The sequence below is a fragment of the Diprion similis genome, chromosome 2, assembly GCF_021155765.1.
Source record: "Diprion similis isolate iyDipSimi1 chromosome 2, iyDipSimi1.1, whole genome shotgun sequence".
NCBI classification, from domain to species: Eukaryota; Metazoa; Arthropoda; class Insecta; order Hymenoptera; family Diprionidae; genus Diprion; species Diprion similis.
Window position 1 is genome coordinate 9,011,713 of NC_060106.1, and position 18,337 is coordinate 9,030,049.

Sequence of the window (18,337 nt, forward strand, 5' to 3'; positions counted from 1 at the left end):
AGGGTTTTGACGTGCGCTTCATCGAGGGGTAACGTCCGCTCCTGCGCACCAGTACTGCGCACACGGCTATATTTCGTCGTCCATAAAAATTTCCCAGTAAAGAAAAGATTTGTAGTGGAAAAGTTGATACGTAAGTAAACATTTGATTGAAAAGACAACTTTCCTTAGGGTAGATACAAATGAGGTAAACGATCGTGCAAGTGTCCGTTCCAAATTTACACGGATATTATTGTAGAAGTTGAAAATTTCAGGGTAAGAATGCCAAGTTAAGGTTAAATCAGTCAGCTCTCAAGACTCAATGAAGGTTTTGCGAGTAAAATAGTGCATTTCAAGGAGTTTACGCTTATCGTCTCGTGGGAGGAGTCCCACTTTTGACTTATCTCTACTACGTCTCGTACATATCTGAATATTAATTTGGAAACTCCATGAAACAATTGGCTTTCATTGGCTATTTCCATTTTCACCAATGATCATTTCGGACGTAGATTCCGGGCGTAGATAACGTAACGCGACGGATATTGACGGAATATAGATTGGCCAAGATTTATTTATGGTATTAATAAATAGTAGCGATTTCTTTGGGTTAATGTTATTCGCGTAGCTACATTGGTCTGTTCCCCTCCACTCCTTTTTCGCACGCTCCCCGCCCCTGCCCCTTCCTCCCTCCCTCCCTTCGCTTATCCTCGTATACTGCATAGTGTTATTCGGTTACCTTCCCCGCCCTCCGCGTCTTTTACGTGTCACTCCCCACTCTATAATTTTCCACCGTTTTCCTATCACCCCTCCTGTGCCTCTCACTTGACGTTTCCCATCAGTTTTAACAGCTGTTTACGTTGTCTTAACTCATCTTTGCGTCTCAAATGCGTTAAATAAGTTGAGTTATACGCCCTTGTTTTATAATACAAATTCGGTAATCATATTACGATTCATTTTACACCATCAGTGTTTGTCAAATGTTCAGTTAGTGATCAGTATCCTTTGTCTGAGCAACTGACAGTTCTTGTTAATCTTTATGTGAATGTGCTGATTTTACACTGATCACATGCTTACTTGTGTTAAAACATAGTGCTTTGTTGTTGATAATAATTGAAAATCAACAGTGTCCGAAATAACTATAAATTCGTCAGATTTTTTTATTATTATAAACAGGCATTACTACTCGACCATGTAATACCGCTGCTTCTTGTGAACGCAAAATCTCTTTGTGAGTTGATCTTTGTATTTTATGATGAGATTGTGGTAACCCATTACTGATTTATGGTGATCCAAGTGACAATCGTGAGCAATCCGTGTAAATTGTTAGATATTTTCACAGTGCATAAGAAATTTCAAAAAATTCTTATCATGTCAAGTCATGTGTTCGAAAATAATTAAAAGGTTGAACACAGTGTTTTACCTCGGAATTATTAGCTTGTATGTAATGATTCACTCCACGGGTATGACACATTTTTTCCAAGAAATTTACTTTGTCCAGAACCATAGGGAACTTGTAATAGTTTACTTGCTCCATCGTCTGGTATTTAAATTTTCTAGCATAACGAGATGTTTTACAATATTTTAATAATTTTCACACAGTTACATTTTATTTCTTATTCTACGTGTGTAAAAATTTACCGTAGAGCATGTTGCACAATGATACAACTGCTCACTTTCTCCGGTAATTTCTTGTCCTACTTGAACAAGGTGAAGGACTGTTTCTGAATGAAATATTTTAACGTCTAAAAAGCTATAAACATTAATTTAAATCATAAGTTGACCGTTTAAAATTGATGAAATACCGGATTATGGAATTTACTTTGTTACTTTGAAATCAATCTTTTGATTTCAGGTAGTTATCAGAAATAGAACTCAATCTAGGATCCTAGGCTTTACCATTGGCTCGGTACAGAAAAAATTAATATAAGTTTTAACGTGAGTAAAGACTTAACTATTATTTCACAGGACATTGCAGTCAGAGTGTCAGTCTTTTTTCCTAGAGGAACTGAAGAGTTTCGACAGTTTGAATTTGATTTTTAAACGAGTTATATATGTATACTATAGTTGGCAGTTAACTACAGACAAGGTAGATTATAGTATCAATGACAATAACGAAAATATTTATATATTCCATACAATGAAACTGTGGAACAAATGAGAGGTGTAGAATTGACGTTCTGTCTTGAACAGTTAATGAAAGTAATATTTCTCATTAATTATAATAAAGTTACTGAGAAATATCTGAGTCAGCATAAATATGGTATAAAATTTCAATTTCATTTGGATATACATCCAATGCAATTGCCTGATTTTTTAGTGTTACAAAGTAACGCTAGATACTGTACTATGTAAATATATAAGTGCAGTAGACCTGTAGAGATCGAAATAAAAGATCCATCGTTTAATAAACATCTCCATTCCATGGTAGATGTATTGCGATCAAAATTGAAATTCTAAACAGTACGTTACGTACCTATAATTTGGTAGCCAATAATCTTAGAGTCCTATTTTTATAGACAACCTTAGATAATGCAATAACTACATATAATACACCTATTTCGTTTATTCTCTTTTTGTTGTGTGCCAAGTTGTCGTGTTGTACAAATCAACCATGCAGGATTGCTAAAGTAATCCAAATTTTTCAACTACATATTGATGTTCATTACCTTTTAAAAAGATTAATTTTGCTTCTATTCTTTTTTAGGAACTTTGGGCTCAAGGTGTACTTCAGTTTTTTTTCCGAACTTAGCACGCCAAGTTGCAATAAGGAGCATGTCGGTTTTGAATCAAAGTGGAGAAGATGCGGTTGAATGTCCGCTATGCATGGAACCATTGGAGGTTGATGATCTGAACTTCTATCCGTGCACATGTGGTTACCAAATTTGCCGTTTCTGCTGGCACAGAATCCGTACTGATGAAAATGGTTTATGTCCCGCTTGTCGGAAAGCATATCCTGAAAATCCTGCGGACTTTAAGCCTCTAACTAAGGAAGAAATTGCAAGGTATAATAACCACATTTGTATTTAGTATATCAATTATCGTTGAGTAATTTTATTTATAATTGAACGTTGCATATTATTGTAAATGCAACTTCAAAAAGAGCTTTTCTGAAGAGATTGGTGTGCTTACAATCGAATTTCGAATAATACAGTTTTATTTTTTGAAACTGGATTTTATTTGTTTTCCATTTGCCGTTTGATTCGTAAATCTTTGCCATTTTGCACGAGTCCTGAACTTTGTCAGATTATATTTCAGTAGACCAGTGAACCATTGGATTGACATATCAGTTCTCTAAAAAAGTCACAATTGGATTAACTTTCACACATAGTAGGAGATTAAATACACATTGATAATTGCTTCCGAGATTGCAACTTAATCGTGTCGTAATAATGGGGTAGAATTATCAATTCACAGTTTTGAATGGGTAAAAACACAAGATTTAATTTATATTGAATGCAAATTGTCATGTAAGTTGATACATAAGCAATATTTGTTTAGGTTGAAGGCGGAGAAAAGACTGAAAGACCAGCAGCGGAAACAACGCGTAACTGAGAACAGGAAACATCTTGCAAACGTTCGGGTGGTGCAAAAAAATCTTGTTTTTGTTGTTGGTTTGCCAATGCGGCTGGCAGATGCTGATGTAAGTGCTGAAATATATCCTGATATTTTAAATCAAACAGTCAAATTGAGGGAGTATGGTATTTTGGTTATTCGATATTTCTTTATTTCTCATACATCTAACAAAAATCCCTGGGTCTATAGTTACTGAAATTAAGACTTAGGTGTTTTTACTTTTATTACTTCCCAAACTGTAATACTTTATGATTCCATGTTGTGCTCATGATATTCTAATTTTCTTATCACCTAAAGAGCTATCCTCGGGCATCTAAGATTTGCCATCTATTTTAATTAGATTTGCATTATTTGTAGAGATAAATTGGTGCACAGTATCTGCCATGATTTTAATTTTTGTAGGTTCTTAAGCGACACGAGTACTTTGGGAAGTTTGGGAAGATTCACAAAGTTGTAATAAATCAAAGTACCTCGTATGCAGGGTCTCAGGGTCCTAGTGCATCGGCGTATGTTACGTATCAAGTAAGTTGCAGCTTCACAGGGTTTTATTTGAGGGGTGCTACAAAGTAAGAGTTATGCAAAAGTACTCTTGAAACCCTGGCATCAAATATTGAAAATAATGTACTTGCTCAATAATTGCACACCAAACATGTACATATGACTAGAATCTTTGACTTCTACCTATGCTGTTTACTGTTTTGACTGGTTATCATATTACTGTGCTTTTGCAATCAATTCTGATTCAAACTGATTTTTTATTATCTATGTTTTACAACTTTAGCGACAAGAAGATGCGTTGCGTGCGATAGAAGCAGTAAATAATATAGTAGTTGATGGGCGGACGGTCAAAACGTCACTAGGGACCACCAAGTACTGTTCGCATTTCATGCGTAACCAGGCATGTCCGAAACCGGATTGTATGTACCTTCATGACTTTGGCGACCAGGAAGCCTCTTTTACAAAAGAAGAAATGCATCAAGGCAAGCACCAGGAGTATGAGCGTAAACTTGTACAGTCGTTACACGCCCATGCATCTGCAATACAACGGTAAATAAAAGTTTTTGCCCCTTGTTTACATTCTTGTAACTCTGCAGACATAAATTATAGACTCTTCTTATTTTGACTAACATCTCATATACCTTTCGTAGAAAACCAACACCATCGCCACCAGTCACAGGTAGCACAGTTCGAGAGAATGGTACAGCAAATACACAAACAAAAGAAGCATGGCCTTCGTTACATCCTGGGCAGACAAATAGTAAGTCAAACGTTTTATGTTATTATGTTATCTGAATTCGTCTGATAATTATTGAGTTCCCATTGCTAAACTAAGTTTCAGTTATATCAAATCTATTGAATTACCCATGTTTCAAAATTTTTTAAATCCAGTAACGAATGAATTACTGTAATAAAAAGATATAAAAACACATGGGATACATGGGATATCCCAGAACTAAATGTAAACCTTTGAGGGGTTAATAGAGGGTATCGAGCTGACTAAATAAGCCCACAGAACATTTGGTCTGCGAGATAGCATTTGCAGGATTTGACTGTTTGAAACGTTAGGTGGATAACATCTACAATTTAATGCGTCAATCACTACTTCATTGAGCTTGACTATGCACCAAGTTAAAGGATACAACTTTCAGCACTTCTTCTAACAAATGATTTTTGTAATAAAATATTTTTCCAAAGTACTTTCGTTTGAAGTTTCTAACTTCGAAAGTGATAGGACTCGCATCCGCAGTCCAGCACGCTTATCAACTAGATTGCTGACCAATCACCGCCGAGTAGTCCATGCTGGTACATGCTGGTGCCTAATGCAACTTTTTAATTGGTTTTATAGGTCAATTGACTCAGCATGACACCCTCTCTTGCCCCTTTTATTTTTTTTTATCTATTTCTGGAACACAATTACTTGTTTAATTGATATTAAAAATATCAGGTTTTTATTTTATTTTTTGTACTTCTGAGTATAGTTTTATGTAGATTGTCCACTGAAACGGCAAAATGTTTACAGGCACACAAACAAATAGTAAAGAACCATCTCCACCTGTGCACACGCCGGTGCAACAATCTAATGGCACAAACGGAAGTGTAAGCATACAGCAAAATCACCCAGCTGTCACGATAAATCAACAAAATAACAACAACAAGGGAGAAGGAGGTCTGAGTCGTAGAGGCAAAAGTAATAGTGAAAGTAAGGCACAGGCTGCGCGCAACAAACACAAAAACTCACAGAATAAAGAAAAGCATGGAGTACGGACTAGTTCTCGCTCGGAATCAAATTCAACGAATGGTCAAACTAGTTTACAGACGCAGAGTAACATGCAAAAGGAGTCTCTCGATTCTTCGGTCGATTCGGTTAGTGAAAATACACAGATGTCCAGCACTAGGAGTAAAATGGATCAACACAATACACAAAGTAAGGATCAAAATCCATCGGAATTCCAGAACGACGAACCAAAGATTAATGGTGTCTTTGAAAATGGTGAGAGAAGTCAATCTGAGAGCGAAAGTGATCCTCCAAGGGAAGGCAGTACGCCAGCTAGCACTGTTTCAAGCACAGAAGAGTCTACAAATCTCAATGCAGGGTTAGTGGATTCCGAAGAAATTGGCAGTGTGGCTGTGTTAGGTGAGTTCTTTATACTCGCCGTTATTTCTGTCTGTCTCGACTGTCTTTTATTGAACTGATTGTGAATTTCGCTGTGAGTTTCTCAGATAGTGAGTACTTTCCCAAAACATAGGGTTTCCATTGCGCAGATTCAATAAGGTTTCAGAACAATGCCATATTAAAGTGATCGTAATTTTCGTAATAATCAAAGCACTTGAAAAACGCATCAATTACGCCTTATTATATATCTGCATTAATTTTTACTTAAACTAGTCAGACATTAGTAGAATAAGTAGCATACATTTTATAGTCATTTATCGTGATTATTGATTTTAATTCTGAAAAATCACTTGCTCATGCTTTATAAATAACAATGAAAATTGAATTTCGAAGTCTATGATGCATACGTGTACATAAAGTGCGGATATTCAAGTATTTAAACGTTTAGTGCTTGGCATGCCATATTTGGCACAAAGAGGAATCGGAATTTTTTGAATATCTTCGTCTTACTCAATCAAAAAATACTCCAAAAAGTTGACAAACTCTCGGGCAATATTAAGAAACGTTTAATACCAGAAATTCCATAAAAAGTTTGTTTACTTGGCTAAAGAAAAAAATGACTTATCAAACCTACCATTTTTCACATATTTGGACTCAGAGAAATGTTTAGCAGTTGAAAAAAAGCTCCGCTTTTAGTCTTATTCGACGATATAAAGTAAAATTGAGCCGTTATTATTCAGCTGTACTGTAAAATATAACTTTCTTGTGAATTTCCGTGTGAGAAACAGGTAGTTGAATTTTTCAGTAGGATCTCATTACTCTCTTAAAATTTCCATGAATTTTTTCTATTGAGCGGTAATTGATTTTCAAATACGCTTTTTGCTCAACTTACCAACTAACTTGCTGTTATTTATGAAAACATGAAGCATTAGTTTTCATTGTTATTAATTTTGTATTTATACAACTGCATACTTCTACTAACTATGGGGAGGATAGATATAATATTTACATTTAATGAAATCTTTTATACAAACTGAAGAAATATAACAATTTCATTGCAACACAGTGTAAGAATCACTCAAGTATTCAATCACAGATCTTCACAGTAGAGCAAGGGAAGTTGTATTCGAAAATACATTGCAATATTTAAAAAAAAAATCAATGTGAAACAAGAGTCTATGCAAACTCAATTAATATTCAATTTTGCAAACCGAAAGTTCGTAATTTGATTAGACGTATTTGGTTGCAATTGTACTTTATGACTGACTGAATAATTCTGATTTTTTGATGATTGTGAAAAAATTTGAATACTGTACCCGTGTATTAAAGTTATGATCATGTTATTTTAAAACCACACGATTGGCCAATTACTAACTAGTAACTAGTTAAATTTCTGCCGATCTCTCTCCTACTTTTGTAATTGAAGAATCAGTATTTCCGGTTAGAATCAGGCTTTGCCTTTTATTATAATTAAAAAAGTTCAGTTTATTCTTTAAAGCTTAAAGTACTCTGTAGTGTCTACTAAACATACCTATGCGCTTTAATGTGGATCTTATGATCTAAATAGTCAGGAAAGACTGCCGTACTATAAATATAAATATGTGTTTTAAGAGTAAATACCTATGCCAAGTGCCTATTGAAGAGTGTAGAATGATACATACTATAAAAAAATATAATATGCCAAAATAAAGAGAGTTAATCAGAAAATTGATCGTGTTGTGTCTTCGTGTGTGCTTATTTTTATCCTACACAGAGAATAGGCTAGTTAGATAAACGCGAACTTTGCCCAGAAAATCGTTAATTTTTGAGATTTTAGTAGACATGCTCTTTTTCTTAACAAGATTGTCAGGTAAGTATTGAAAGTAGGCAGATTCTATTGGTATATCCGAGAATTTCTGTCAACTTTTGTATACAGCCAAGTAAATTCACTGTTTCAATTGAGATAATAACACAAAGTAATATTGATCTAATCTAGAACTGCAATTCATGTCGCATTATCAAAAGTTTGAATTTATATGCAAATGGTTTCTAGCAAATAAAATCGAATTATCAAAATAATGGAAAAATAGAAATTTTTCACACACACAGGCACGCACGTAGAAATACCCATGAGTTGGTGATGTTAACTGACTTCAGTAATTGTTGTATAATCCTAATATTTGACTATAGATAATTTTTTCCAAATTTAACCTAGCCATATTTGTTACAAAACATTGATATAGAAAAATACCCATGTATGATATTTTTATCGTTGCTTTGAACCAGAAAGTTAGCTTCTCTTCCATTTTTGCATATGACACATGTCGCATGTTATTGAAGGAACTTCATTCCTGTAATGTACTACAGTATCTGTTTCAAAACTAAAATCTCAAGATAAAAGGAATCTGTCTAGTATTCTCTTGCATTTATCATATTTTCCATGTTTGTGTCACATAATTAGTTTTCTGGGCAAAGATGCAATCGATAGCTTTAAAGCAATTACAGTATTCTAACATTCAAACAAGGTAGCAACAAAATGTGGAGGAAATTATTTGGTATCATTTTGTTGGGAGCTGTTTATTCTGGCATTCTGGAGGAACCTTAAAACAAGTAGATCGCATCTCGTAGTGTAGCGGTTGTACGTGTCGTGTCTAGGTACATCACCGGCAAGTACGACTTCATCTCAAGATGCCTCACAGCAACTGCCCCCTGGTATCCGTGTACATAATGGCGGGTCGCAAATACAGCTGAATCATCGGTCCATCTTTCAAACGGATAACAACAGCTTTTTTAGTTCGAATACATTTCAGAAAGTATCATCTACTGTATCTACACCACCAACGACACAAACCGGTATGCATATCAGGCATCTATCCAATTTTATCCGTAAGACTGATATTAAATATCCAGAAATTATCAATAAACCCTGTATTTATAGATAACCAGATAATCCAGTGCGTTTACACAATAAGTCTATTCCACTAATAGTGATTTGTTTTACCTATTCACCGAATGTTTGTTATGAATAATTTTTACGCAGCAAATGTAAAGCAATAATCGTGGTATTTCGTAATATTGCAAGACTTGCTTGCATTGAGTGACTTTAGCAATTTTCGACACACCTTGTTCTCATTCTGCTAGCTACACCTTGCAAGCATTGCTGTAATTTTGCTGTAAATTTTTAATGCACGTTATCTGGGTAATCAAAGTAATTGTATAAAATCACTATAACTAATTTATTGAACACTGGTATATGATGCATATTTAATATTTTAATTGTGGTATTAATGTTTTTATATCGAAGTATTTTTATGTTTATATTCCAAGGGAGATATTCCGTTAGAAAATAATGACAAAGATTGGTTTGTTTAACAGGGAGCACAAATTTAGATTGGATGAGTACAGGGCTGGTATCGATACCTGATTCCTTACCTACTGTCCACTCTAGTGAAGATTGGCAAGCTGCTTTTGGATTTCAACCGGAACCTTCTCATACAAATCTCCCCACACATAAGCCAAGTCCGTCTAGTTCACCAGGTGTCCCTTTCAATCCAGAGGAATTTATTGATGGAGAAGTCTTTACTAATTCGAGATATGCTGCTTTGGCTGAAAATGCAACTGTATTTGCTACCAATTTTCTCACAGATTCACCAGCATCGAAGTTTATGGCTGATTTTCAACAAAATTCGTTGAGACAGAGGCTTGTAATGCAGGTAATTATTGTAAATACGAAAGGTTTATCAGGTCATTACTTAAGACACTTTTATACATTTGCAGGCGCAACAAAATCAGGAAAATTGTGATTACATAAAACAAAACGGTCAGACGTCGTTGGACGAGTTAAATAAACATCATAATGAAGTAAATACAGAGATAAAGGCTGATGATGATTTGGGCTTTGATCCTTTTCATGAAACTCAAAAAGCATTAGCAGAATTAATGGAAAATGAAATGTTGCAACACCAGAGACTGTTCCAGCAACAACAGCAACAACAACAACAGCTGAGAGAACGAGAAGACCAAAGCAGAGTGCAACAGCAAGGTCTTGTGGGTTTAGGTCAACAACACTTCCCCCAGGTCAGTAAACCTCAAACGAAACGTTTTAACTTCATTTCTACTTCTTATGTAACATTAAAAATTCTTGTTGTGTCTCAATATAGGTGGCTCATATTGCTCATTTGCAACAACAAGCACAACATATGCAGAACCTTCAAGCATTGCAGCAATCACATTCCCTGTTATCTCGACTTCCGCCAAATTTATTACCGCCTAGTGGTACTCAAAGCCCTGCACCTACGGCAGCTACATCAACCAATCTTGGGCAGCGCAGTCGCCTACCGCCACCAGGCTTTCCAGGTTCGGCTCCAAATCACATGAACTCCTTTGGTTTGGGTATACCGCGACCGGCTCCCACAAACAATGCTCTTTCTGGTAAATAATGATTAATTTTCCTTAAAGCGTGTCAAATAAAGTGGTCACTATCGTCAAATTATACATGGATACATGTTCCGAGGTGTTTATTTTTCGCTGTTCCCGTGAATGCATCTATTTTTGTAGCTGACCCAGACCCTTTTGACTATGAAGGATCGACAGTTTCCAGCAATCAATTTTTAGTACTGGAAATGGTAGCTGAAAACTGTTTTTGAGCATCATCTTCCATCATTGATCTCTGATACAGACAGAAAGTTGTACACTTGAAGTGATTCAGATATAAAATGTGATAATAAGACACGGGTATTGTCTTCTAACAATAAACCACTATATCCATCATAGGTGTAGATATTTACCATATGGCAAGAATGTACAGTGGCTTGGACTCGTGTTTGTGTTACAGAGTTGCTTATGTCTGCAGGTAGTAAGATACTGCCATTCATGAGTCACTCATCTGGGGTATTGTTCACTGGAGCCCAAACTCCACAGCAAAATACTTTTCTACCCAACGGTGGCCCACTACTTCGTTCACAAGGTATACAATGTTTCGTATTTTGTTCTTTTTTTCTCTTCCACCTTTTCAACTTTCTTAAAGTAGACCTTTGGGAATGATGATTTTACAAACAGTAAAAGAACATGCACTTTATTTAGGTGTTGGTAAATGTGCCGGCGATGCTGTGTATAACTTGAAAGATTGGTGCGAAGTAGGCAGTCCGCAACAGCAATACCACCAACAGGTTCTACACCAAAAGACGGGGTGGAATAATATCGGACCAAATGCTGACTGGACTTCAATTGACCCAGCTATTGTTAGCTCATCTAGACCAGTTCCTTTCCAGGCCACAGCTACTTGGCAGTTTCCTCATGTTCAGTCTCCGCATACATCATCTCATACAACACAACAGGTCAATAAAAATCTATAATGCACAGAAAAATGTTGAAAACCTTCTGGCTTTCAATAATCACATTGGTATTTCGGCCCATAAAATGCTAAACTTTACGAAAAATTGAATCACATACCATTATTAATCGAAGAAATATTATACTTATCACTTGCTTACTACATTTTGAAATCAATGGACGCTTGTAAGTGATGTTATTGACAAATGTGTACTTGTCTTAATCTTCTTCTTCATCTTAATTTTCTCTGGTCTGTGGTTAGTTTTTCATACCTTGAGTCTATTGGGGTCCAATCTTGAAAAATGAATTTCTTGCAAATGTTGAAAAATGAACGTATTCTTCGATTTTAGGAGCAGAACCAGCCCCAGCACTGGGCAATGCAACCACCACCAGGCTTTGCTGCGCCATCGTCTTCGGCGCCACACAATGGTCAACAACCAAGCTCAGGGACACAATCGCATTCTAAACTAATTTCTGCTGGATCTGAGATTGAAAGTGAGTTATTATACGACCTGTTGTACCTACTTAAAACTAAATTTTCTATTGAGGCTAGGCTGGGTAACATAACAGTGAGTGGTATCAAATATAATGTCATTAAAGAAACTTATCACTTGTTGCAGACTTGTAAACATCATGAAAACAGGCCGACATACCAATACCACGCGATACACAGTACAGGCATCAGAGCGTAAAAAACAGCCAATGGCTGGTGACGTACCTTTTCTAACTTATGTCTATATCTATTTCCAGAAATATTTGATTTGTTTTCGTGCCAATGTCTATTTGGTACTGCAAAAAATAATGGAAATACTATTTTAGCATTTTTTTCCCCGATTTACAAGCATATGTTGATCATCCTTCTGATATGGTTATATTTAAACAATGTACATTAAAAATTCACTGACATTACACCTGAGATATTTTACTGCATATTCTCAAAGATATTCGAACTAAGTTTAGAAACAGAGATTTCATTTTCGATGATTGTGCAATATTACTGTGGTGTTTGCATTAACATTATTACAAGCATTCTGAGATTTTCGCATTTCTTTCACTGGAGCAAAAGTCATTAATAGAGTTTAACTCACAAGTTCAAGTCAGTAAGGATTGCCAAAAGTTACTCAAAACACTGAACATGATTACTCTTTCAACTAATTATAATCAGAAAATTATTCTAAAGGCAGAAATAGTTGTCATAGTTTGAAACAATTAGTAATATTTGATTTTGGTTTTTTTTTTTTATTCAGTTCTTTATGAAGACGTGTCTTCAGACAGTTTGAAATTCAAATTCTTGAGACAATTTTGACGATGTGAAGAACATCTGCAACTTTGATTGTTTCAAGCGAATAAAGAATTGAAAAAGATTATCACCTAGTCACATTTGCCAATTTCAGTACCAGAAAAAGTTGAAGTATATTACATTTTTCCTATTTTGTCAGTGAAAACAGTAAAGGGAGAACATCATGAATTGTAAGTTATGTGGCGCTTATTCCAATCTAAATATTGAGGATAATTGATTGTATAGCCATTACGGGAATTGAATAATAACAGTGTTGATGAAAGCACTGGTTTATTTTACGAAGGTTGAAAAAGGGTCACTTATCATATCTGATTTTGTAACACATCACATCTTCGAGTGGCGATTTGCATAAGTTCAGTTTGTAATTTAATTTGCTACGTACCTGTCCCTCGTTTTTCTGATGTAATATTCAGAGCAGCATAGTGGTATTTCTGTATTTATTCACGGTTCTAGACATTAATCAAAAGATTAACTATTTACATCAAATCCAAAATTGTGGCATAATAGATATCAGAGTATGTAGTAGTTTTCCAATTTAATCCGCAAATTCGTCAATGATCAAGGAAAAGATATAGACAGCTGTGTGTGGTCTCATTCGGTGGAGGGCATAGTGTGTGTGTATACTGTATATACACTGCAAATGTATACTGTACATTTATGTACTGGAAATTTATAATTTAAAATGAATTGTCGAAAAAAGCACAGGGCTGTAGTGAACAATGTCAAGGAAAATTGATTTTGGGACAGTTCACTAGTGATACTTAGTGCCATACTATTAGAATCAAGATATTAACTCAAGGTTACACATTTTTCGATTTCTTTTCAGAACGTAGAAAATTAACCACTACAAATTGATGCGATAATGTAAAATTATGAAAAACTGTAACACTATTCTATATACTTGGCTTAGACTTGATAAAATTTGGCAGCTGATAATCATTGGGCTCGTGATCTATCATTTTCAAATTTTTCCTTGATTTCAAACACTTCCCTGTGTTCTCGTTTTAGACACAATACATGGAGCATGAAGAGAGAGGTCAATTTGCATTCAAGTTGAGTATTCTGAACGTTAAGGGCAGAAACACAATTTGTATTCGCGATGTACAATTTTTGATTTGATTCGCTCTATTTGAACCTGGCACACTGGACGTTAAGGACAGTTGTGCAGTATTAAAATCAAGCGAAAAAAAATTGAAGACCTCTTAAATATATGGTATTAAAAAAGCACCTAGAAAAAGCAAATGCGTACTTTGACATGCAAAGATTGGACAGCTGCTGAGCTTTTTTTTTCTACAATCATCCAGCACAGTCCGCAATTTGTATAAAATTATTAAAATAACAAGAGACGACGTCTAATTATTAATATTATTATAAACTGAAATTACACAATATTGAATGAGCGCGTAGCGATCTTGATGACTGTCATGTCGCAAACAAATAGATACACAAGTGAATGAATGAAAAATTAAAATACGATTATTATAAATTTATTGATTGATTTAAGGTAATCGAAAAATATACGATATGCGAGAGCAAAAATAAATCAATTGATTTCAAGTATTTTTCAAAGTACCTTTATCCTTCATGAACGAAGTTTTGTTCATTTACAAGCACGAATTGTACATATATATAGATGAAAAATTCATGCTAGACTCATAGATCACTAGCCTCATATATTTGCCACCATCGTTAGGAACAGTCTTAGGGCAAAATCCTAAAATTGATTATGCAACTGTGTTGTAATTTTAATATTGATGATGACGTTTTCTTCCATGAATAAAAGGTAATAAAAGAGATTCGACTTTTGGGAGAGATGTAGATTAGAGGCGGATTTAATAAAATGGAATAACGAATGTTTTCCTGGAATTTATTTTTTGTTAAACTTGAAAAACTAAACACCATTGAAATCTTTAAATTGTAAAGGTTTCAAGGCTGTTTACAGGTATGTTAAAATCTTGATTATAATGATGGATATATGAATTTTAACTTCCACAAATTCTTCATTCTCGGCGCTATATAGAACTGAAAATGATATTTGCACTCTTACATTCGATTTTTTAAGAATTTTAACAAGTTTAACTGCTTGTTTTAGACGAAGACCAGTAACTTTATTTATTACAATATAGTTCAGGCTTCCTTAACAAATATGTTACTAACAAACGGAAGCACATGATTGAACTTTACAAAGGGTTTGGGATTCACCAATTTCATACGTTTTTCAATAGTAACGAATTGCATAAATTACTTTCAATGTAACGAATTTTAGATAATTGCTGTAAACTAACTTCTAACTGTGAGCAGTTAAATATTTTATGGCAGCTACAATAAAGTAAGCGATATTCAATCCAGCATCTCAGAATGAATAAATTCTAAAATATATTAACTCGTTCACTTTAAAATGAAAAAATTGACTCAAAATGCCTATATTTGAGTGAAGAAACACTTTTTGGACATGTCTGAAACATGTGTTGAGTTTTGTTTAAAAAATTAGGTTTTTCTCGCAATGTGTGCATAATTCTACAAAATAAATAGCGACAATCGATTTATCACAAAATTTCACCCCTATTTCATATGCTCGACAATTATTTAATACGCAGTATATATCGAGAAAATCGTAAAAAGTGTAAATCACTAATATGACAGAAAATATAGTATTATTTTTATTTTGCAGACATTACGGATGTAAACGGAGTCTCAACACCGGTGCTAGAAAGCGTAACATTCTATACAATGCAGCAAACTAGACATTGAGCGTATTACGTTCACTTGAAATGTATGTAATATTTCATAATTCTACGTTCAGCATTCTTTTATCGCAAAAACAATTCGTGATTTTTTATAAATTGTGCCATAAAGGTACACTCATCTTTGCGGTAGTATATAAACTGCACCTGATACTTCTGTTTTCGTTAGAAAAAATATGTTAATTATTACGATAAAAAGTTATCGATGCAAGGTCAGAATGAGTTACAGCTTTCACCCATATATATAATATTATCTGTACTCACTACTTTGAATACAAAATCGTATGTGATTATGGTCATGATTGTCATTAACTATTCAGACCATGTAAAAGAATCGTCTGGATTACTATAACTTTGAATTCTACTTTTCCAGTATTGTCCTTACACGCCGAGTGGTTTTGATCGTAAGCTTTTCCTAGTAAGTCCCCAAAATGCTACAGGTCTAAGATCACTTTGAACTGCCGTGAACTTCCATCCCATGTGGACTCCACAGTTGCAAGAAGCTATTGTCCAAGCATACCTGAACAAAAGTTTTATTAATTTCACTCAAATTATTTACAGGATTTACCTATATAGTTGCCAGAGCTGAAGGGGAATGACCTACAGTACTGAGAGATCAAGCTGTTTCATTCAACTGACGGCAAATATTGATCGGCACAAATAAATATAAGAGGAAATATTGTACCCTGGAAACCAGCTAAAATCGGTACACGGCTCCTCTCTGCTCAGTACCAGGCCTTGAGCTTTGTACAGAGTCACCGTATCATGAATAATTCCGGCAGGATTACAATAAGCACTTTGCGGCCCTTCTTTACTCATAGGAATTATGTCAGACTGTTTTCCGATGAATTCGTCGCATTGGGAACACGTGAAAACTCGGTCCTACATGTATCAAATTAGAATTATTAATTATGAAAAGAATAAGGAAAGTAAATTGTATGAAAGAAAAATGCATTCACAGGCATTGATTGGAAGTTTGTTTCTGATGGTCCGTTGATTAACATTCCAACTACTCCATATTAATATACCTTGAACAGATATTTTATCTCCCATTGCAACCTAGGAATGGCACAATTATAGGCCAGTAATAAAATTCTTTCACGGTCATCCAGTAGTAGATTTTGAGCAACCCAAAATGATAATTCTGTTTCATCTTCCGGAATACTACTGCCCTCTAAAACCAGAATAATTTCATCAACATTGATGTACTTACAAATTCTTTGCACAGAGTCCATATAACCATTTATAACAATGATATTCCTGTTAGAGATTACGAGTATTTCTAACATATACTAATGGTAAAAAAACTAACGTGTTTCAATGTACTGTAAAATCTGCCTGATTCTGATTGCAAGTAATCTCGAATTGTACTGTCTATAGACCCAGGATGGCCAAGGAGTTGTTACTGCGTCATATCTCTCTAATTTTTGCCATCTTTTCGCCTGCTGCTTATTAGTTGGAGGTGTTCTCAGGCGATCCAAGCTGACCAATCGTTCATCGAATAACGGTGGTCCAAGTGATATTTCTGGTAGTATTTTAACATCAGCAGATATTTTTCCCGAACCCTTCTATGAGGAAAGAATATTGTGAATAATATCTTCACATTGTGAAATCGCCGAAAATCAATTTTATACAAACTGATTTAAACTCAGTAAATCATAGATAATAACGATGTAAAACGTTACTAATTCGGTAAACAAACCTGTATTACACGCAATATTTTAAAGCGTTGCCTCCCCTTTGCTTTCACCTTAAACCCATATGATTGAATTTCTGATTTGTATTGATAGATTTCAGCCGTTGTCCCAATAGGGATCATTTTGTCACGAGTCAAACAAACAACACCAAAAGTTCGATCCTTGTCTATACATTTTTGGAGCATGTCGATAGTATCTGTTCCATGGACAGTTAGTGGCAGTGTTTGACCAGGAAATAAAATGACCGATTGTTTTACCAATAATGGCAGGTTCATGTATATACCATCATCCAAAATAGTACGACCTCTCAGCTCTTCCAAGTTGTTTCCCAAATACTGAAATGGTGCAAAAGGAAAGGGTAAAAATTTGTGCTTCATTATGGGTTGACTCATTCTTGAAAAGAAGCGTTTGTTATTCATTTCATAAGTTTAAAAGTGAGCATTGTCTTATTTGCATCACTTTACCGAGTGAGTTGCAGGTAACGTTAAATCAAACGTGCCATCCGCGGATGGAAGTGATGCCACGTCTTCAATGTTTTCATCGGAATCAGATGTTTCCACAATGTATGATGCATCTGTAAAATCAGAAATATAGGAAAAACAATTGAAATAGATAAGCTGGTGAAAGTTTGTACATCATGTTTGAAAGTTATGCAGTCTTACAAAATACCTAATACTACGAAGTTTGAAGTAACAATTCACATGATCTTTGGGAAAAGTAAAACGTATATTTAAGCACATAAATGTAAATATTTTCTACAATTTCGTCAAGTATTCCTTTTGTTTTGAATTTTCAACAGAGTAGCAACTGTGGTTCATTGCCAGAATTATGTTTTCGTCCGTTTGAACTTATCGCGGAATGTCAAGTGAAAATTTTCATGTTCATAAAAATTATTGTTGCATTTACCTGAATTATTCTCTTCAGAAGCACTGGATTCATCTGTCTCCATTACAAAATTCATAACATAAGGGTTCCAAATGTGGGTAACCGTGAATATTTTTGGGTAAAATTGGAAGGATCTCGCATAAAATTGAGCAGTGTCATTTACGACAGATACGCCGAATTTCTCACACTGTTTCACTTGTGGATACGGTAGAAATGCAAAAAATTATCTGGATACTTC

General features: G+C 34.8%; 2 protein-coding genes across 10 annotated transcripts; one reads left to right on the forward strand and one right to left on the reverse strand.

The window, feature by feature from the left end:
- Positions 1-21: 21 nt before the first annotated feature.
- Positions 22-14,313, forward strand: LOC124416598. 8 transcript variants are annotated; one of them, XM_046897808.1, is made up of 16 exons: positions 22-130; positions 1,829-1,911; positions 2,681-2,978; positions 3,475-3,616; positions 3,952-4,071; positions 4,331-4,596; positions 4,698-4,807; positions 5,570-6,184; positions 8,798-8,995; positions 9,518-9,855; positions 9,920-10,219; positions 10,303-10,573; positions 10,977-11,108; positions 11,225-11,478; positions 11,824-11,968; positions 12,094-14,313. In XM_046897808.1, the coding sequence occupies exons 3-16, from the start codon at positions 2,749-2,751 to the stop codon at positions 12,099-12,101; spliced, it is 3,129 nt and encodes a 1,042-aa protein (XP_046753764.1). In that variant the 5' UTR covers positions 22-130; positions 1,829-1,911; positions 2,681-2,748; the 3' UTR covers positions 12,102-14,313. The 8 variants fall into 8 exon arrangements, with proteins under 8 accessions (XP_046753764.1, XP_046753769.1, XP_046753770.1 ...); XM_046897813.1 differs by having other exon boundaries at positions 64-130; positions 10,995-11,108; XM_046897814.1 differs by having other exon boundaries at positions 64-130; positions 10,303-10,498.
- Positions 14,314-15,256: 943 nt separating this feature from the next.
- LOC124416599 (protein cereblon) lies at positions 15,257-18,287 on the reverse strand. 2 transcript variants are annotated; one of them, XM_046897818.1, is made up of 7 exons: positions 18,121-18,287; positions 17,679-17,788; positions 17,220-17,549; positions 16,830-17,082; positions 16,546-16,691; positions 16,203-16,399; positions 15,257-16,037 (listed from the first exon to the last, which is right to left on the reverse strand). In XM_046897818.1, the coding sequence occupies exons 1-7, from the start codon at positions 18,173-18,175 to the stop codon at positions 15,899-15,901; spliced, it is 1,230 nt and encodes a 409-aa protein (XP_046753774.1). In that variant the 5' UTR covers positions 18,176-18,287; the 3' UTR covers positions 15,257-15,898. The 2 variants fall into 2 exon arrangements, with proteins under 2 accessions (XP_046753774.1, XP_046753773.1); XM_046897817.1 differs by having other exon boundaries at positions 16,830-17,085.
- Between the last annotated feature and the right edge of the window lie 50 nt (positions 18,288-18,337).